The sequence below is a fragment of the Equus asinus genome, chromosome 2 (assembly GCF_041296235.1).
Source record: "Equus asinus isolate D_3611 breed Donkey chromosome 2, EquAss-T2T_v2, whole genome shotgun sequence".
NCBI classification, from domain to species: Eukaryota; Metazoa; Chordata; class Mammalia; order Perissodactyla; family Equidae; genus Equus; species Equus asinus.
Genome location: NC_091791.1, coordinates 135,317,686 through 135,335,361, shown reverse-complemented (window position 1 = coordinate 135,335,361; position 17,676 = coordinate 135,317,686). Strand labels below are relative to the sequence as shown.

Below are 17,676 nucleotides of genomic sequence, written 5' to 3'. Positions count from 1 at the left end.
GTGGACAGAACAATGTGAGGATGACATCAAGCTGGGAACTAAACGGAAAGAAAGCTCTACAAGCCTGTGCCAGATGAAATTCCTTGCCATATCCCTGACCTCAATTTAGCTCTTTTCACATGTACCTACTTGATTGCCTGTAGAGCACAGGACTTGACTTTTCTTTCATAGAGATTTTATGGCTCACTTCTTATGATATGGCCTTCATTTGCTTCCAAAATAAGGTTTTCAGCAAATAAATATGCGAGTGGAAAAGGCAAATGCAATCTAAGATCTGGAGTCAAGAAAGCCGGTGAGATCGACCTTAAAGTGCAGCACACTAAAATATTTATACGTGCATTTGTGAAATATTAATGCAGCATCCTACAAACACATGGGCAAGTACTTTGGGGCAGGGCACCCTCAGACTTCTTTAAAGATTTGCCTTTTAACTGAGCACAGCTTTGGGGGAAGCTCCCTTCCCCCGGGCCCTCTCCTTTCTGCTCATCTTACTGTTTTCTCCTCTCTCCCTCCTGGCTCACTTTTCCCCCACTCACCTTCCAAAACTTTCCCTTTCCTTCCACCTCTTCCCATGTGCTTCCTCAGTCTCAGTGCCTCTCCCTGATCCTTTTTATTCTGGCTTCCAAGGCCCTTCTCATGGCTTTCTGGTCAGCAACACCATTCTTTTGGCCTGGAAAGCAGGGCCCAGATTTCTATGTTGTTACAGTTCCCTTACCATCTTCACTCAAGGGTCCAGGTAATCCATCTCTTTTTCTTCTCCCTTCTCCCTGTGGGTCCTTCTCCATCCACATCCTTAAAAAGTCCCCTGCCCCTATCTTGGCCATAGTTGGCAGGTGTATTAGTTTTTTAGGGCTGCCTTAACAAAGCAGCACAGACTGGGGGCTTAAACAACAGACATTTATTTTCTCACAGTCTGGAGGCTAGAAGTCTGAGACTGAGGTATCAGCAGGGTTGGTTTCTTCTGAGGCCTCTCTCCTTAGCTTAGCATTGGCCATCTTCTCCCTATGTCTTCACGTGGTTTTCCTTTCATGTCTTAAATCTCCTCTTCTTATAAGGACACCAGCCATATTAGATTAGGGCCCACCCCAGTAACCTCATTTTAACTTAATTACCTCTTTAAAGACCCTCTCTCCAAATTTACGCATATTCTGTGGTACTAGGGGTTTGGAGACACAACTCAGCCCACACCAGCAGGGTAATGGTAATAGGGGTAGTGGGAACACAGGCATTATATGCTGTATCTTGGCTGATTTTTTCGTTTTTTTGTGAGGAAGACTGGCCCTGAGCTAACATCTGTTGCCAATCTTCCTATTTGTGCTTGAGGAAGAGTGTCACTGAGCTAACATTTGTGCCAATCTTCCTCTATTTTATGTGGGACACCGCCACAGCATGGCTTGATGAGCAGAGCTGGGTCCGCGTCCAGGATCTGAACCTGCCAACCCTGGGCCACCGAAGCAGAGCATGTGAACTTAACCACTACGCCACTGGGCCATTCCCATGGGCTGATCTTCTTGGGCTGAAAACCTTAGGGAAGGGTGTAGAAGATAAGTGCCCTGTAGCCCAGAGGGGGTGGTTCAGTATGACCTTTCGAGGTACTGTCTACTCAGCACTCCCACCCTGGGTGCTCCCTCAGAGTCACAGGCACCTGAGCTGAAGAAAATCAGATGCAGATAGCCCTAAAAGAAGCCAAGCATCAGGTAAACCAGAAGTTTAATAAAAATGAAGGAAATCACAATACAGTGGGCTGGCAATGGGCTGCTTTAGGAGGCCTGATATGTTGGTCAGCCTGACATGCTGACCCCATGTGGGTTCTGGGAGGTCACAGGATTGGTCCCTCACACCCCAGGATTCACTTCCCTCACTTGTCTTGTTCCCGTCGGGGAGGCCTCTGTCTTCCTGGTGTACTTTTGACCAGGCTGGCTCTGCACTCCCTCATCCCTTGTGGATAGCTGCCTGAGTCTGACCTTCACCCACGAAGATGATGTTCATATGCATCATTTTCTTAAGTCCACACTCCCACCCCAGGCTCTGAGGTTGGCAGTCAGGTGAAAGCCGTTTTATGGAGAATAAGAGCTTTGGGAATGCCGGAGCTGCCTCTGTAGGAGACAGCCACAGCTCCCAGGGTCTCCTGGCTCCCCTGAAAATTCTTCTGAATCCTGCAGGCCCACCTCTCTTGCAAAGTGTTCAGGAATGCAGAATGCCTGGGTGCTGGTGATGAGCGGAAACCAAGAGTCTGTACAGACAGGGGCTCCACTGGTCCTGGGCCTCCCTGGTGACCATGGAGAGCCGGCCCAGTTAGGAAGTACTGCTTCTCCTCCGGGGGTGGAGGGCCTTCCTTCTGGCAATGTCCTCCTCTGTGTCACTCTCACAATTCCTCTGGAAAAAAAAAGAGGCCCAGGGCAAGAGGGTCATAAGATGCCAGGAATGGGGTTGCGTTGGGCGACGTGGGCTGATACACCTGGGCCTGGGGCCTGCAAGCCAGGGAGGGAGATATTGAGAGGAAGCCTGTTGCTCTGTCTAGAGACTGGGGGTGGGTGGGAGGAGCTGGAGAGGGACCTGAAATGGGGCCAGACCAACAGCCTTGAGGCCTCCTTCACAGGAGGAAGCAACTAGGGGAAATGAGCAGAGTGTCTAGGGGTAACCAGGCACCAGGAAAAGCCAAATTCTATAAATAATGAAGATTATATCTGGTATCTTTTGTGGACCACTTGGATAGGTTGTCTGTGGGCTGGTGGGTCTCATGAACTCAGCCTAGAAAGAATGGGGGGAGGGGCAAGCCACAGGGATCTCCCCAAGCTCTGATCTGATGGCCACCACTCTACACCCCCACTTCTTGGACCGGCTTAGGCTGCACCTGTAGCAAGACTGGCCATGCACTTTCTCCAGGGGAATGGCTTCTGTGCTCCATTTTCATGAAACAGGAAAAGAGTAAAGTGCATTCTAAGCTAAACCAGAGCTGAGGCAGCCACTGTGGAGGTAATAGTGCCCTTTTCATTCAGGCCACAACAATGTAATCAAATTATTAAAATTACTAAAAGAAGTACTAATTCAGAAAGACTCAAGCAGGTCATAAAACATCTGTTGTCAGGGGCCGGCCCCGTGGCCGAGTGGTTAAGTTCGTGCGCTTCGCTTCAGTAGCCCAGGGTTTCACTGGTTCAGATCCTGGGCGCACACACAGCACCGCTCATCAGGCCATGCTGAGGCGGCGTCCCACATGCCACAACTAGAAGGACCCACAACTAAAATTATGTAACCATGTACTGGGGGGCTTTGGGGAGAAAAAGGAAAATAAAATCTTAAAAAAAAAAAATTTGTTGTCAGATGTTCCACTTTAATGCTTCCTAAACAAAAGGGTCTATTATTATTCTTTTAAAGGAAAGTCCCTTTGGGAAAGCTGTATAGCAGATGTCTGGGACCCAATCCTTTTCCACTTGTAGGGTGGGCCATTGAGCTGATGGTGCTGAGTGCTCGAGTAAAAAGAGGACTATTTTCAAATGTTTGCACAAGGACAAAAATTAGGAAAGAAATTCACGTTCTTTTCAATTACTCTCTGGGCCTCCACCCAGGAGGTTTGCATTGTTTCAGTGCAACGCAGCCTGAAAGGCACGTCCTCTGTCGGCCATGCGCCTTCCCAGGGCCTTCTCTCCTTCCCCTGCCTGAGCCAGCTGGAAACCCAAGGTCAAGATCAACTTTAGCCAAATACATCCTGGACCAAGTCTGGCTATGACAATAAAAATAACTGAAGCTCTGCTGAACAGCAACTTTTTAGCAGGAGTCGGAGCCAAACCATAACAAAGTAAGCTGGGGGAAGTCTGCCTGTCATCAAGAGGGATTTTCAGAGGGACAGAGTCCAGGCCCCTTTTACAGCAGATGAGGAAAGTGGCTAGCAAAGGGACATGGCTTGGCTAAAGCCACACAGTTGTTTTGGGCCTCTGGAGCCATAAATCCTCAAGTCCTGGGCAAGGCGAAGAATCAAGAAGAGCTCAGGCTGAAGAAAGAGGACCCAGGGATGTGTGGGGGGAGGGAGGAGCGTAGGGTCGGTGCCGGGTCCTGGGCTGGAGCCCCAGTGCTGTGTGTCCTGAGGCTGCTCCGGACTGACCACCCATTTGTCTCAGGCAGTTGCCTTCCAGCCTCTTCCTGAGCAAGAGTCACCTTCTGTCCTGATCTGTGCTGTCCCAGACACTCTTGGGGCCCTCACCACAGTCAGGGAGCAGTGGGGAGCATCTGTCCAGGGAACCTCTACCAGCTGAAATACTAACACTGTATTCAGAAGCAGTGGCACTGCATTTTAAAGTCTACGGGAGGATTTTAAACAATAACGACTGCTAACGTATTGGGCACTTATAATGCCAGCCTCTAAGAACATGTCATCATTTAATCCTCATGACTATCCTATGAGGTAGGAACTATTGTTAACCCCAATTTACAAATGATAACATTTTGGCACAGAGAGATTAAGTAATTTCTTCAAGGTCACACAGCTAGTAAGGGGCAGATGCGAATCCTGGCAGTCTAGCTCCAAGGCCACACTCTTGATCAGTATAGTATATTATAAGTCCCTCATTTTAAATGTACATAAAACAATAATAAGCTAATCAAATATAAGATATCGTCTAAATATTCTTCTTCTTTTTTTTTTTGAGGAAGATCAGCCCTGAGCTAACATCTGCTGCCAATCCTCCTCTTTTTGCTGAGGAAGACTGGCCCTGAGCTAACATCCATGCCCATCTTCCTCTACTTTATATGTGGGACACCTACCACAGCATGGAATGCCAAGCTGTGCTATGTCCACACCCAGGCTCCGAACCAGCGAACCCCGGGCCGCAAAAGTGGAACATGCGCACTTGACCGCTGCACCACCAGGCTGGCCCCTAGATAGTCTTCTTATTCTTATTAATGGTAATCTAAAGCAAAACAGAAATGGAGAATTGAAAACTGAATATAAAGTTCCCCTTCTACTGCACATCTTTGGGTCGTCAGGAATAAAATTTGGTTTGTCTGTTGTAATCTAATTATCCAGAGTCCTCAAGGTCCCCAGCAGGCCACAAGTCCTCAGGGAAAGGCTGGGGCGGTGGAGCAGCAGCAGAAGTCCCTTTGAAGGCCCACTAAGAAAGGATGGAGACCCTCCAGAAGCTCACGCTGCCCGTTGGAGTGCTCCCCTCCCAGCCCCACCCCAGTGGTCCCCCTGAACACGTGGCCTCCACTGATCACACAGTACAGAGGACAGGACCAGCAGAACCGGCTGGAAACAGTTAAGACCCACCTGCTCTCCCTGTCCTTGAGCTCCAGGCCACCCCAGAATTCCGCTCAAAAAGAGGGCCCTGTGTTTACTCACCAGGTCCTCATCCGGCCTCAGGTGCACCTTCTTCAGCAGGGAGCGGGTGAGGTGGTTACACAAGGAGACGATGCTGAAGGAGAGCTGAGGGAGGGAGAGACAAGGAAGTGCCAGGTGAGAATGTGCACAGAGACCCTGAGGGAACCAGGAAGCCGCCTGGGCCCCTGCCCCCACCCCTAAACCCTGACACACCTTCCACCGCCTGCGGACATACTGCTTCTTGAAGTTCTCCAGGTTGACCAGGGACTCCCTACGCACCAGGGCTTGCTGGTTGTCGACAGGCTGGGAGACAAAACAGGGCATGGTGGCTGATGCCCCGCTTCGGACCGCAGCCACCCCCGACCACAGGCCATCCCTAGCCTGACCCTGACACCTCCCCACCAGGCAGGGCATGCAGAGGGACGTCGGTAGCACTGAGGGCCATGGTTACAGATGTCTCAGCTGTTCAGGAGATGCCCTTGGTGCCCCCAAGCTATTATTACCACAGCCAGACACACAGGCCAGCGGGGCTGGAAGCTCAGCCCCCTGAAGGGGAAGAGTGAGGGAGGGCCTACGATCGTGGGTCTCTTTGGGGAAGGGTCACAGTAATACAGCAGCCTAGGATGCCCAGTGTGCACTGGCTGGTCCTGGACTTAGCAGAATGGACGCCTTGTTGGCAGACAGAGAATAGTATTCCATTCAAAGATGAATTGAAGGAAATAGGGGCTTCGATGGGGGTGGAGAGGAGCCGAGATGTGTAGTTGCCCTTCACAGTCCGGCAGTCAAGGCTCTGCTTAAATCCCAACTTCTCCAAGAAGCCTGGCATGGCTTCTCTGAGCCTCACTTTTCTCATCTGTAATGTGGGGATAATACATGACATTATGTCATGGGGTTGTCAAGGATTAAATGAAATGGGTATGTAGAGTGCTTAACCTACAGATGCTCAATAAATAGTAATAAATCACTGATAGCCTTCTTGGCTTCTCCATTCCCTCTTTTTTTTTTTTTTGCTGAGGAAGATTTTGCCAAGAGCTAACATCTGTTGCCAATCTTCTTCTTTTTCTGCTTGAGGAAGATTTGCCCTGAGCTAACATTGGTTGCCAATCTTCCTCTTTTTCTGCTTGAGGAAGATTAGCCCTGAGCGAACATCTGCAACAATCGTCCTCTATTTAGTATGTGGGTCGCTGCCACATGTCTGATGAGTGGTGTAGGTCCATGCCCAGGATCCAAACCTGCAAACCTGGGCTGCTGAAGCGAGTGTGCAGAACTTAACCACTATGCCACAGGGCCGGCCCCCATTCCCTCTTTTGAATTTTGAAGTATAATTGATACACAAAAAAACTGGACATATTTAATGTATACAATTTGATGAGTCCATTCCCTCTTGAATTCCTTCCCTTTTATAAAACAAGATTTTCCTAGATCAAGAGATCAAGAAATGGGTTTCAGGGGTTCTATGAACCTTCTGAAATGGTTTGCAAATTTTAGTGTGTACACTTGTATCTGAAAGGTCAGAGCAGCATCATTCATAATAGCCAAAAAGTGGAAACAACTGAAATGTGCATCAACATTTGACAGACGATTGGATAAGCAAAATATGGGATATCCATTCAATGGAATATCATGCAGGAATATTATTTATAAAAAGGAATGAAGTACTGATACACGTGACAACATGGATGGACCTAGAAAACATTACGTTAAATGAAAGAAGCCAGACACAAAAGGCCACATGTTGTGGGATTCTATTTACATAAAATGTTCAGAATAGGCAAATCCATGGAGACAGAAAGCAGATTAGTACAGTCCCCCTTATCTGCAGGGAATATGCGCCAAGACCCCCAGTGGATGCCTGAGACCACGGGCTGTACTGAACCGTTTATATGATTATTCCTATACATACATACACGTCTATGATAAAGTTTAATTTATAAATTAGGCACAGTAAGAGATTAAAAACAACAATAATAAAATAGGACAATTACAACAATATGCTGTAATAAAAGTTACCATAGATCTTAGCAACCTCAGCATATGATTTTTTCTTTCCTTAGTAAGTTGAGAACTTTCAACGTTTTCACTTAAAGGAAGCATTTTACGGCTTCTCTTTGGCATATCCGAATTGCCAGCATCACTCCTCTTGTGCTTTGGGGCCATTATTAAGTAAAATAAGGGTTACCTGAACACAAGCACTGCCATAAAGTCGATCTGACAACCAAGGTGGCTACTAAGTGACTAACAGGCAGGTAGCGTACACAGGGTAGACACCCTGGACAAAGGGATGACTCACATCCTGGGTGGGACAGAGCAAGATTGCATCACGCTACTCAGAACAGCACGCAATTTAAAACTTATGAACTGTTTACTTCTGGAGTTTTCAACTTAATATTTTCAGACCATGGGTAACTGAAACGGCGGAAAGCAAAACCACAGAGAAGGGGTCACTAATGCTGCTGGCAGGGACTGGAGAGAGGGGACAATGGTAAGGACTACTAAAGGGTATGACGTTTCTTTCTGGGATGATGAAATGTCCTAAATTAGATAGCGATGATTGTTACACAACCTTGTGAATATACTAAAAGCCACTGAATTGTACACTTTTAAATGGTGAATTTTATGGTATATGAATTATATCTCTATAAAAAAAAATTAGTGTGTATTTACAGGTATGCATTTCCTCTGAGGAAAGTCGATAGCTTTTCTCAAGGGACTCCATGACTCAAGAAAATGAACTGCCCAGGATGATCCTCAAGGTCCATCCAGCTCTCTTTTCCCCTCTGGGCTCACAGCCTCCTCACAGCAAGGCCTCACTGAGCACCACTGTGAATGCTGAGTGAGGTAGCTCATAGGCTCCTGAGAGCTGGTCTCGTCTCCTAATTACAGCTGGGGCACACCTCCATGCTTGTTTACTTTTCATCATGGCGCTAAGCACCAGCGCAGACTGCTGGCCCATACTGCTCTGGACTTAAAATCTTCTAGCAGGAAGCCCTTTCCATATTCGCCCAACCCTCATCCTCCTGGAAGGCCTCTACGTATTTCAAAGCCCCATTCAAACATGACCTCCTCCAAGACAACTTCCAAGAAACAATGTCTCTCTCCCCGACATGACCAAAACACACGTGAGCTCCCTCACTATATACAGTACATCATCTATCTCGGTCAGCTCTGCAGCGGAGTCATCTCACTAGTGGAAAACAACTTGAGGACACAGGAAGAATTTTCTTCATGTTTTTGTCAACATCCCCTGCCCCATCTCCTCCCTACTCAGAGCATAAAAGGTGGGTGCTTAAGGTGTATGGTTAAATCGTTTCCCTGAGCTGCTGAAGAGATAAACTGGAATGAAATCCTAGGACCTGGGACCTGCTCACTTTCGCCAATGAGAGGCCCAGCCACCTGGCTCAGCAGCCATGACACCATGCATGGGTGTCATGACACCATGCCTCCCCACGGCTCTGCCTGGGAGTAAGCAGAGTCCTTGGAGGGGGTACAGAAGTAGGGAGGAGTGGCCCGCACAACCTTGACATGGAGGGGAGAAGAGAAAGCCAGAGGCTAGTCACCCTCCCAAACTGGAACACAGTGGTTTGGGCCAAAGAGTACAGGAGGAAAGAGAGGCAGGGAAGAAGGAAGACGGAGAGGGAAAAGAAGAGAAAAGGAGGAGGGCGCTGAGGGGACCATCAGGCCACACTCTCCCAGCTCTGTCCTTAACTGCCTCTCACCTCCTCTGCCACACCTGCAAGCCCAGTTCTGGGTTTACATCTCACCTGGAAGGGAGATGCTGAAGAGGGCAAAGTCTGCCTTTTGCTGGTAGTAAAGCCTTCCAGCAGCTTCCTGGCACTCCTGATGGGACCCAACAAGCTCACCAAGACCCCCAAGGCCTGTACCATCTGGGTCCTCTTCCAACCCAATTTTCTCCCTCTCTCCTTCCTGCCTCTGTGGCTCCCATCACGTAGGTCTGCTTGCTGGGCCAGGAACCCAAGGTCTCAGGGTCTTTGCCCTTGCTCCTTCATATATTCACTTTGTCACTTTGTTCAGGTCTTTGTCAAAGGTCACCTCCTCAGGGAGGCTTTCCTTGACCACCCTATATAAAATAGCACCCCAAGTGCCCCGCACTGCCTGTGTCCTACTTCTCCACCGCACGTGTCACTACCTGACATTTTATTCTGTATTTATTTGATTTTTGTTAGTCGCCCTGCCCTGCACCTCCCAGAAACTGGTATCTCCTTTCCAGGGTGATTTCCTGCCTCCCCAACCCACAGACATTTCTACCTCTAACCTCACTGATGTCTACAATTCACCTTTGAGCCTAACCCTTGCAGGGGATGCATGTGCTTCACTTGCAAGGTTGGAGGAGGTGGAATAAGTAGACTCTGGGCAGGAAGGGACTTCCTTTCATCCACTTACCGACTGGCACCCTTGCCAGGAGAGACATGCCTGAACCCCACAGCTGGAAGGTCAACATGCAGGCCAGGGAAATCCCATTAGTGAAAATCCCATCTTCCATCTGGCCCAGCAATGCCAGCCACTGAGCAGAGAGGCCCAACTAAAATATCAGGTGGGACCCTTCACAGAGGCCATTAGTGGGAGGTGACGCTGTTATTTCCAGGGCCCTGTCTATATGCTGCACACAACAGAATGAACCCTGAGGAGGAGGCCACCGGACTACAAATCTGTCAGGCTGGCCTTTCCTAATCCATGGGCCTCCTCGGTTGCTGAGAGGCTCACCAAATGCTGATGCTGTTATCTAAGGCTTGCAAGTCAGACAGACGTAAATTCCGCAGCGAAATCTGTTCCCAGAAGGAACGTGGCATTAACACTTTTGATTAAGCTGGGGGTGTGAGGGGGAATGGAGCTATGCTCCGCCTTCTTGTGACCTTCCCCTCCCCACAAACAGCAGTGCCCACCTTCTGGCCTTGTGGTCCTTCGGCAATACCAGAGAGCTGGGGCAATTCTGACCAGGCTCCTAGGAGCCTGTTTTGTGTCTGGGAAAAATGTCGGGAAGGGAGGCAAGGAGACAGAACACTGCGGTTGAAATCAAGTTTTGTTTATGCAGATGCAAATGCCTTTGGAGAAGTCCAGCTGGTGTGCTAGGTCAGCACCGACATCCTCAGGGCAGGGAGAGGAAGCAGCAGCCATCCTATCAGGCACGAAAAAGGAACCCCAGCTTTATAGGAGAAGTGCCCCAGAAGACTTTTTTTCTAAATACCAGGCCTCCTCTAGAAACTGCAAACAGTTTGCAACTTTTCAAGCCACCATCTGTGTCATCTGTCACTCTGCCCCCCACCTATCTCTCTTAATCTTATAAGTGGCATATCCACCTCTCCCTTTAGCTGGCTGGAGCCTGGGCCCTGCTTGCCTTAAGCCCCTGTTCTCCCAGAAAGGAGTGCGTGAGGCTTACAGGTGCCTGCATCTGTATGGCTGCAGCAGGGCTGTGTCCCTGCCGGCTGTCCCCTATGTCGAACAAGCCAATGGAAAGAAGCAGGAATGCCCCTTCCCTTGCCTGAGCTGGTCTCACTTTGCAAGTTAGGTCTCATTACAGATACACTGTCTTTTAATTCTCTTCTCTGAGAACTTTGGTTTTCAGAGCAATTTATCATCCCCAGGAAAAGCTTCAAAAGCTCTCCCTCCTGTCCTGTTACAGAAGACAAGGGACTTGAGTGACAACAACCCAATGCCATGTGTGGATTGTGTTTGGATCCTGATTTGAACAAACCAGCTGTCACAGATCACCCTTGAGAAAAGTGGGGACATGTAAGTATCAAATGTGTATCCAGATATTAAGGAATTATTATTGATTTTGCAGGTGTGATAATGGCACAGTGATCATATTAAAAAGAAAGTCCTTATCAGAAATTCATGCTGAAGAAGTTATGCGTTAAGGAAGTCTGAAGTTTGCTTTAAAATACTCCAGAAAATGTAGTGGTGGAGGATGGAGGAGAGAGGACTGGCCACACCTTGCTTACTCTTGAAGCAGGGTAAGAGGTACACGGAAGTCACTATACCATTCTTGATACTTCTGTGCAAGTTTTGAAGAAAATTTCCCATAACAAAAAGTTAAAAACAAAAACTCTCCATCTTTTTAATCTTTGTAATCTCCTCTTTAATCTCCATTTAACAGTTCCAGGTCCCTGACTCCAATCTGGGCTCATCCTCACCCCTCCAAATTCTACTGGGCACCTTCTCCACAAGGTTACAGCTTGGGGGTGTCAGTAGTGGGGAGACCTTCCTTGAGAAGGTTCGCTCCCTGCCGCCCCTCTCACCCTTTCTCCCTCAGAGTTTGTCTCTCCCCTGTTTTCTGGACTATTAGGTACCTCTATTTTATCACTCCCCACAGCATTTCCTGTCTCCCGTTTGATTGGGCCCCATCTGTCCTAACACTGAGTCTTTTATTCAGGGATTTTTCTTGTCCTTATCTGTCACCTCCCTATAGAGACAGAGCACAATCAGTGTTTGTTCAACTAAACTGGCTCCTTCTGCTCCTCAAATATGCCCACCACTGGGTTACCTCTCCAGCGCAAAGAATCTTCTCCACAGGCCAAGAGTTTCACAGACAGAGGAGAAAAGGCCCTTCAGTTCCACAGACATTTACAGAGGCCAACAGTGGGGGTGGTAGCTGGACACACAGCCACGTCCCACACGAGCCAATAGCGCTGTGTGATAGGGGGAGGCGGGGAGCCACCATCTTCATAATCGCCTGTGGGGAAGCGGGGGCTGTGGGAGAAGGGGACTCAGGGAGGAGACTCTGGCTTCTCTCGTCATTATTACTCTGCCCCATCCCTTTACTGCCAGCCTCCTGCATCCACAGAATTATCGGTTACCACACCATCCCCACCCTTCCCAGTGCGAAGCCAGGTAGTCATGAGACACGTGCATCTGCCTCAGAGCAGGGACAGGCTGCTGCCTTCTCCAAGCATCGGCTCTCCAGCGTCCTTGGGAATCCTGATTCAGGAAGACGTCACCCACTTACCCTCCCCTCCCCAATGGCCCAGGATGGCATTTGCACAGAGCACAGGGGCCGACCTTTCATTCACAGCCTGGTGAGTGAAAAATCCTCCATGACGGCAGAGGGGCCTGCCCACAGAGCAGCATCCCCCAGGCCTTCTTCTTTCTAGGTACCAGTGAAACATTCCACTCCCAACACCCTACCCCACTGTCATCAGCCCTGCTCTGCTCTTGACTCCACTGTTAAAATGCCAGCTGTAGGCACGTGGAGAAGAGCTAAACGGGTCCTCTGGCTGAGCACTCCACAGGCCTCCTGGGGCTCCCCTCGGCAGCAGGGTCTGGAGTTGGACCAGCCGGGTGACAGAGGAAGGTCACAGTCTTCTCTGATTTCCTTGAAAGACTTGGGGACATTTCCCAGTTCACTTCAACTTTTCTCTGGAATGTGTTAGTACAGAAAAGGGTCTGTTTATAAAACATCTAAATGACAAGTAGTTACCAGCAATGACATGAACACAGAGGAGATGATTCCACTACTGTGAGGAAAACGACTTTTGGTTCTGACCCAGGCCTGGTAGGTGACTTTAGACAATCCTGTCTCATAAAGTGAGGGTGTCCAGTGGATGGGGTGTGGCACATGCCACCATTCTACAATGACTGCTTCTCACTCCCTTTTCCCAGTCTCCCTAATTCAAATCATCATCAGCATCTTACTCTTTTACTGCATTTTATTTTGACCTTCACAGGAAAGTTTGCCCTGAGTCGCTCAATCAGGGGCTTCCTTTCCTTAGGAAACCTGGCTTTATGGAGGTCAAGGTCTACTGACGTGGCCAAAGGGACCTTTCATATTTGCAGAGTCTGATGACAAATGAGTACATCACATCCCATGTCAGGGCAGGTAAGTCCTTGAAGGGATTGTAGGTGTCATTTGTACCAATTCTCCCAGGCAGCGTATGGGATACAGGGCTTTGCCATCTCCCACTGATTCCAAGATGCACATTTTTGGATCTCTGAAATCAGGATGCTTGTCCCAGTCAATGGTGTCCTATCATTGCCGTTGGTCTGAAGTGAAGGAGGTGCTTTGGGAGATGACCACACTGCTTCTGCCAGCCACGGGGGCCACGCAGCCTCAGACTGTTAGATTCTCAGACATCAGAGTCTCTGCTTGAGGTTCTTTTGGACCACACTAATTGTGCAAATTCAGAAAGCAAAGCTGCATGAGTCCCACCGGCCTGGGGCTCCTACTCTCAGGGGAGACTTTTTCATCCCTCCACAAGTGTCAGGGCTGAGGCACACGTTTCCTTGCTGTCCCTCTCCGCATGTGGCTTTATTTCTCATTTACCCTCTCAGTGAGTGCATCCCAGCTTTGTGTGGGGTCTTCTATTGGACTTCCCACCTTGGGCTTTTTTTCTTTCTTACTTTTGGTACATAAAATGATGTATCTTATAATCAAGATTTCTTATATTTGACAAAAAAAGTTTCTGTTACAAATATATATGATATTTGAAATGATCCAGCACACTGATAGAAAAGGAGAGAGCACTTTGAAGAAATGGTTTCATAGGCTCGAAATCTCATGTCTCATCCTAAACCACTTCCCGTCTGTGCTGCTAACTAGGCATCTTCCCCCCAGCGTCTCGGGGTGTTGACTAGCCCAGTATCCATCATGGCGCCCCATGACTCTTGGGATAAAGGTAGAGCCCTTTAATAGAGCAAAGACATGCTGGTCCTGCCTCCTCTCCAGTCATGTCTACACCACACTCTTATTCTCTCCTCTCCAGCTTTCCTCTGTCCCAAACTTCAGCCTTCCATGGCCCCTCCCACCACAGAGCCCTGGCATGATGGGTCTGTTGGAACACTTCTCTCTCCCTGGTTTGCTTAGCTAATCTCAGCTCCAGTGTCACCGCCTCAGGGACGCCTTCCCTAACAAGATCAGATGCCCACTGCAGGCTCTTGCAGTGCTTCTCTTTCATAGCATATCTCCCAGTGGCAGTTCTCCATTGGTAGAACGTTCTTGATTAATGTTGGAATCTTTCACTGGACTGCGAACTCCGTGAAGACAGGAAACATGCCTGTTTTCACTCAACATTGTACCCCCAGTGCCAAGATAAGTGCCTGGCAGTTGGTAGATGCTCAAAAATTATTTGTGAATGGATAGATGGATGAATCTGCGTATAACCTGCCCTCTTAGCAGCCAGTAAATTCCTGGACCCTGGGACAGTTAGGGGAAGCAGAAAGAGCAACTGAGTCATTATCAGAAGCCTTCTGTTTTTGCCACTATTTTGACCTTGAGCAAATCACTTCTTTTCTGTTTTCTCAACTCCAAATTGGGAATAACATTGACCCTGCCTATCTGATAAGGGTATTTTATGAGGCTGTGAAGGCACTTTACAACCATACAATCTGTTCCCCTACCCCAAGCTTCTAGCACAGCACTGGGCCCACACTCCATGCTCTGTCCGTGTGAGTTGGTTGACTGGCCCTCCTCCAGGAAAAGGGAGATGAGATCATACAGTCCTCAGGTAGCTGTGCTCAAAGCTTCGGGTCAAGAAGGGACCACGGAGCCTTGTGCTTCCCAATCTTAATGTCAACACTCTTCAAAAACTCTCATGGAGTTTCTCAGATCTCTCAGGGCCCAGTGCCCTGGGTTCACAAGAAAAGGAACCTTCTTGTTGAGTCCCTTTGGTCTTCATTCTCAACACAAAGTTGGGGCCCTTAGCCAGGGGAAAGAAGGAGAAGAGTGAGATGCTGCACCTCCCCTCCTGCTCCGCAGGCTGATCTTCAGATAGGGACAGGGCTGGATAGGGATAATGAACTATACCTTCTGGGACACACTTCTTTTTTAAATTTTTTGTGAGGAAGATTGGCCCTGAGCTGACATCTGTTGCCAATCTTTCCTGTTTTTGCTTGAGGAAGATTGTCCCTGAGTTAACATCTGTGTCAATTGTCCTCTATTTTGTATGTGGGATGCCACCACAGCATGGCTTGATCAGTAGTGTGTAGGTCCACGCCCAGGATCTGAAACTGCAAAACCCAGGAGGCCGAAGCAGAGTGTGTGAATCTAACTACTACGCCACTAGGCCAGCCCCCATACACACCTCTTGAGATAATTGTCTGAAGGTATGAGGCATTTCACCCAGAGCTGGCAGAATACATGAAGTTGCCTACTTTTCCTCTGGGATCTGACCTTTAATATTCAGGGGTATATTTACAGCAAAGTCTCACTATTTCATCCCATATGCCTTATCTTAGAGTTCAGTATCTTGGGTTTCTGTTTCATCTGTATCAACTAGCTGTGAATGACCCTGCGTAAGTCATTTTCCCTCTCTGAGTCAATTTCCTCATCAGTTACATGGAAATAATAGTCACAACAACAATAATACTACCCACCTTCCTCTCTCACAGAGCTCATTTAAGGATCACATGAGGTCAAAGACATAAGTACTTGCTAAGTGAAAAGTCAATGCAAACGAAAGGTAACATTTTCTCTGTGCATTTTAAATACCTGCTTCTATGGCTGGAAAGCACCAAGCTGACTTACTGTTATCCCTAGTTAACTCGAATATTACCCAAGATCTGCAAGCTGCAAGGCATGGGGGTGGGAGACATGAACAAATCCATCATCACAAATCAATTATCAAGCATCTCCCCAGGGCCAGCCATCTTCCCTCTGGAGAAGGGTACAGTGAGGGGCATTCATTCTCGATGGTTTTAACAGCTTGGCTGCCCTGCCAACACTCTCCCAGGAAATCAGGTTGGTGAGAGGAGGTGCAGGATGAATAATTAGCTAGCACCCTGTGATTCTGGATTCTGTGAAGAGGGTGGAAAGCTATGCTACAGACACACACCCCTGCACGATGATTCTAGCTGATGCTCCGGCATGGCAGTTGGGAACCAGCTTCTGCAAACCATCCAGGATGCATTATTGTCTGGATTCTGGTGCTCAGAGCTTCAAGTTGGCCAAGACTTCCTTGCTGCACAATCTGTTGAACAGCTCCACTAGGGACTCACTGGTGTCCTGGTGGAACACAGAGCCCAGGCCATCTATGCTCCTGCTCTCCAGCTGGAAGCTGCCCATCAGTTCCTGGACCCACTGTAGGTCTGCTGAGAGCTCTTGCCTCAGAGCCTCAAACTGCACCTGCAGATGGTCCAATTTCCTGGCCATGCTTCCGAGGCTGGACCCTGTGGCCTGGATGTCTTCTCGAAGGAGCTTCTTCAAGGACTCCACTTTGCGGAACTCATACCTGAGCTGGGACAGGTCCTGCCGGGCACTCTCGCTTTCCTCTCGGTACCAAGCCTCCTTCTCATTGTAGATGGAGACCAGAGCCTCCACATCATCCTGGATGGTATCATGGGCCTCTGCCAGGGCACGGCATCCCTGGTCCACCAGAGCCACGTCCTCTACCACGCGAGCAAAACGCTCAAAGTTGACATAGGTGTTGTTGGGGGGCATGCTTGAGTGGCATTTGAGAGTGTACTCTCTCAGGCGCTTGGTCTTCAGCTGGACAGGCTCTGTCTTCCGTTGTTCTGGGGCTCTGACTTCTCCTTTGTACTGGTGGGTGTTTAGACAGAAGAGTCAGAGTTAATTTGACACGTGCTCCAAAGGGCAGTACGAGGTGCAGGCAGAAGGCACACGAGCAGCCTCTTTGGCATTCACTGCGTGCGTCAGGACATGTGGAGGCCCAGGGTGGGATGAGCACCCCTACATACCGTAAGAAAGGTGGAGCAGTACGTGGGTGCCACCTGCATGCTCACTTCAGGACATGCTGGTCCACGGCCATTAGAGAGGGTCTCCACACGCATAGCATTTAGGGGTGCTTGCACAACAAGCAGGTTATAGCCAGGACTCTGCAGGCATCCACTCAAGGGCTGGAGCACACCAGGCATGGCTGACAGAGGGAGGCTGAGGGGCCTCTCTCCTTCAGCATCACTAGGTTCCTTGGGCCTCAGCAACACTCAGCACACTGAGCAGGGAAGCAGCCCAAGAGACTCCCCACCTCAGTGCTCTGGGCCCACCTCAAATGTAGAGGGCCTTGGCCTTCCCCATCCTTCAATGAGCAGATGAACCTGACCTTCTCCGAGGGCTGCAGCCCTCCCTGCTCTCCATCTCCCTTCTCATCTGCACCCTCAGATCACCCTCGCCAGCCACCTCATTTAATAATCCAGGTGAATGGGAAGTCTGGTGACGTCCCTGGGTGTGCACATCTCATCAGTCAGCAAAACTAGGGCCAGAATCCCAGTGTCCTGATCCCCCCCTGCTTTTCACTAGCACTTTACTGTACGTGATTAGACTGCAAGGCCCTCTGAAAAACCAGCAGCTGGAAGCCCGATTACAAAGTGGGTTAGGCAGGGATTCACCTTCGCGCCTCCACCCTCCCCAGAGGGATTGAAACTGCCCTGAGAGCAGCTGCCTCTCTTCCCCACCA

General features: G+C 49.1%; 1 protein-coding gene across 7 annotated transcripts in view; it reads right to left on the bottom strand.

Annotated features, from left to right (window-relative positions):
* Window positions 1-1,693: 1,693 nt before the first annotated feature.
* Window positions 1,694-17,676, bottom strand: part of DAPK2 (death associated protein kinase 2) — a 116,606-nt gene continuing 100,623 nt past the window's right edge. For 2 of the 7 annotated variants that reach the window (XR_011498959.1, XR_011498968.1), the window contains 4 exons: window positions 16,099-16,802; window positions 5,528-5,617; window positions 5,336-5,419; window positions 1,694-2,376 (listed from right to left, as the gene is read on the bottom strand). Coding sequence is in view for 5 of the 7 variants with exons in the window: in XM_044764754.2 (XP_044620689.2) it covers window positions 16,194-16,802 (609 nt within the window). In the remaining 2 variants the exon portion in view is untranslated. The other 5 variants (XM_044764756.2, XM_070500287.1, XM_070500282.1 and 2 more) reach the window with 4 other exon arrangements.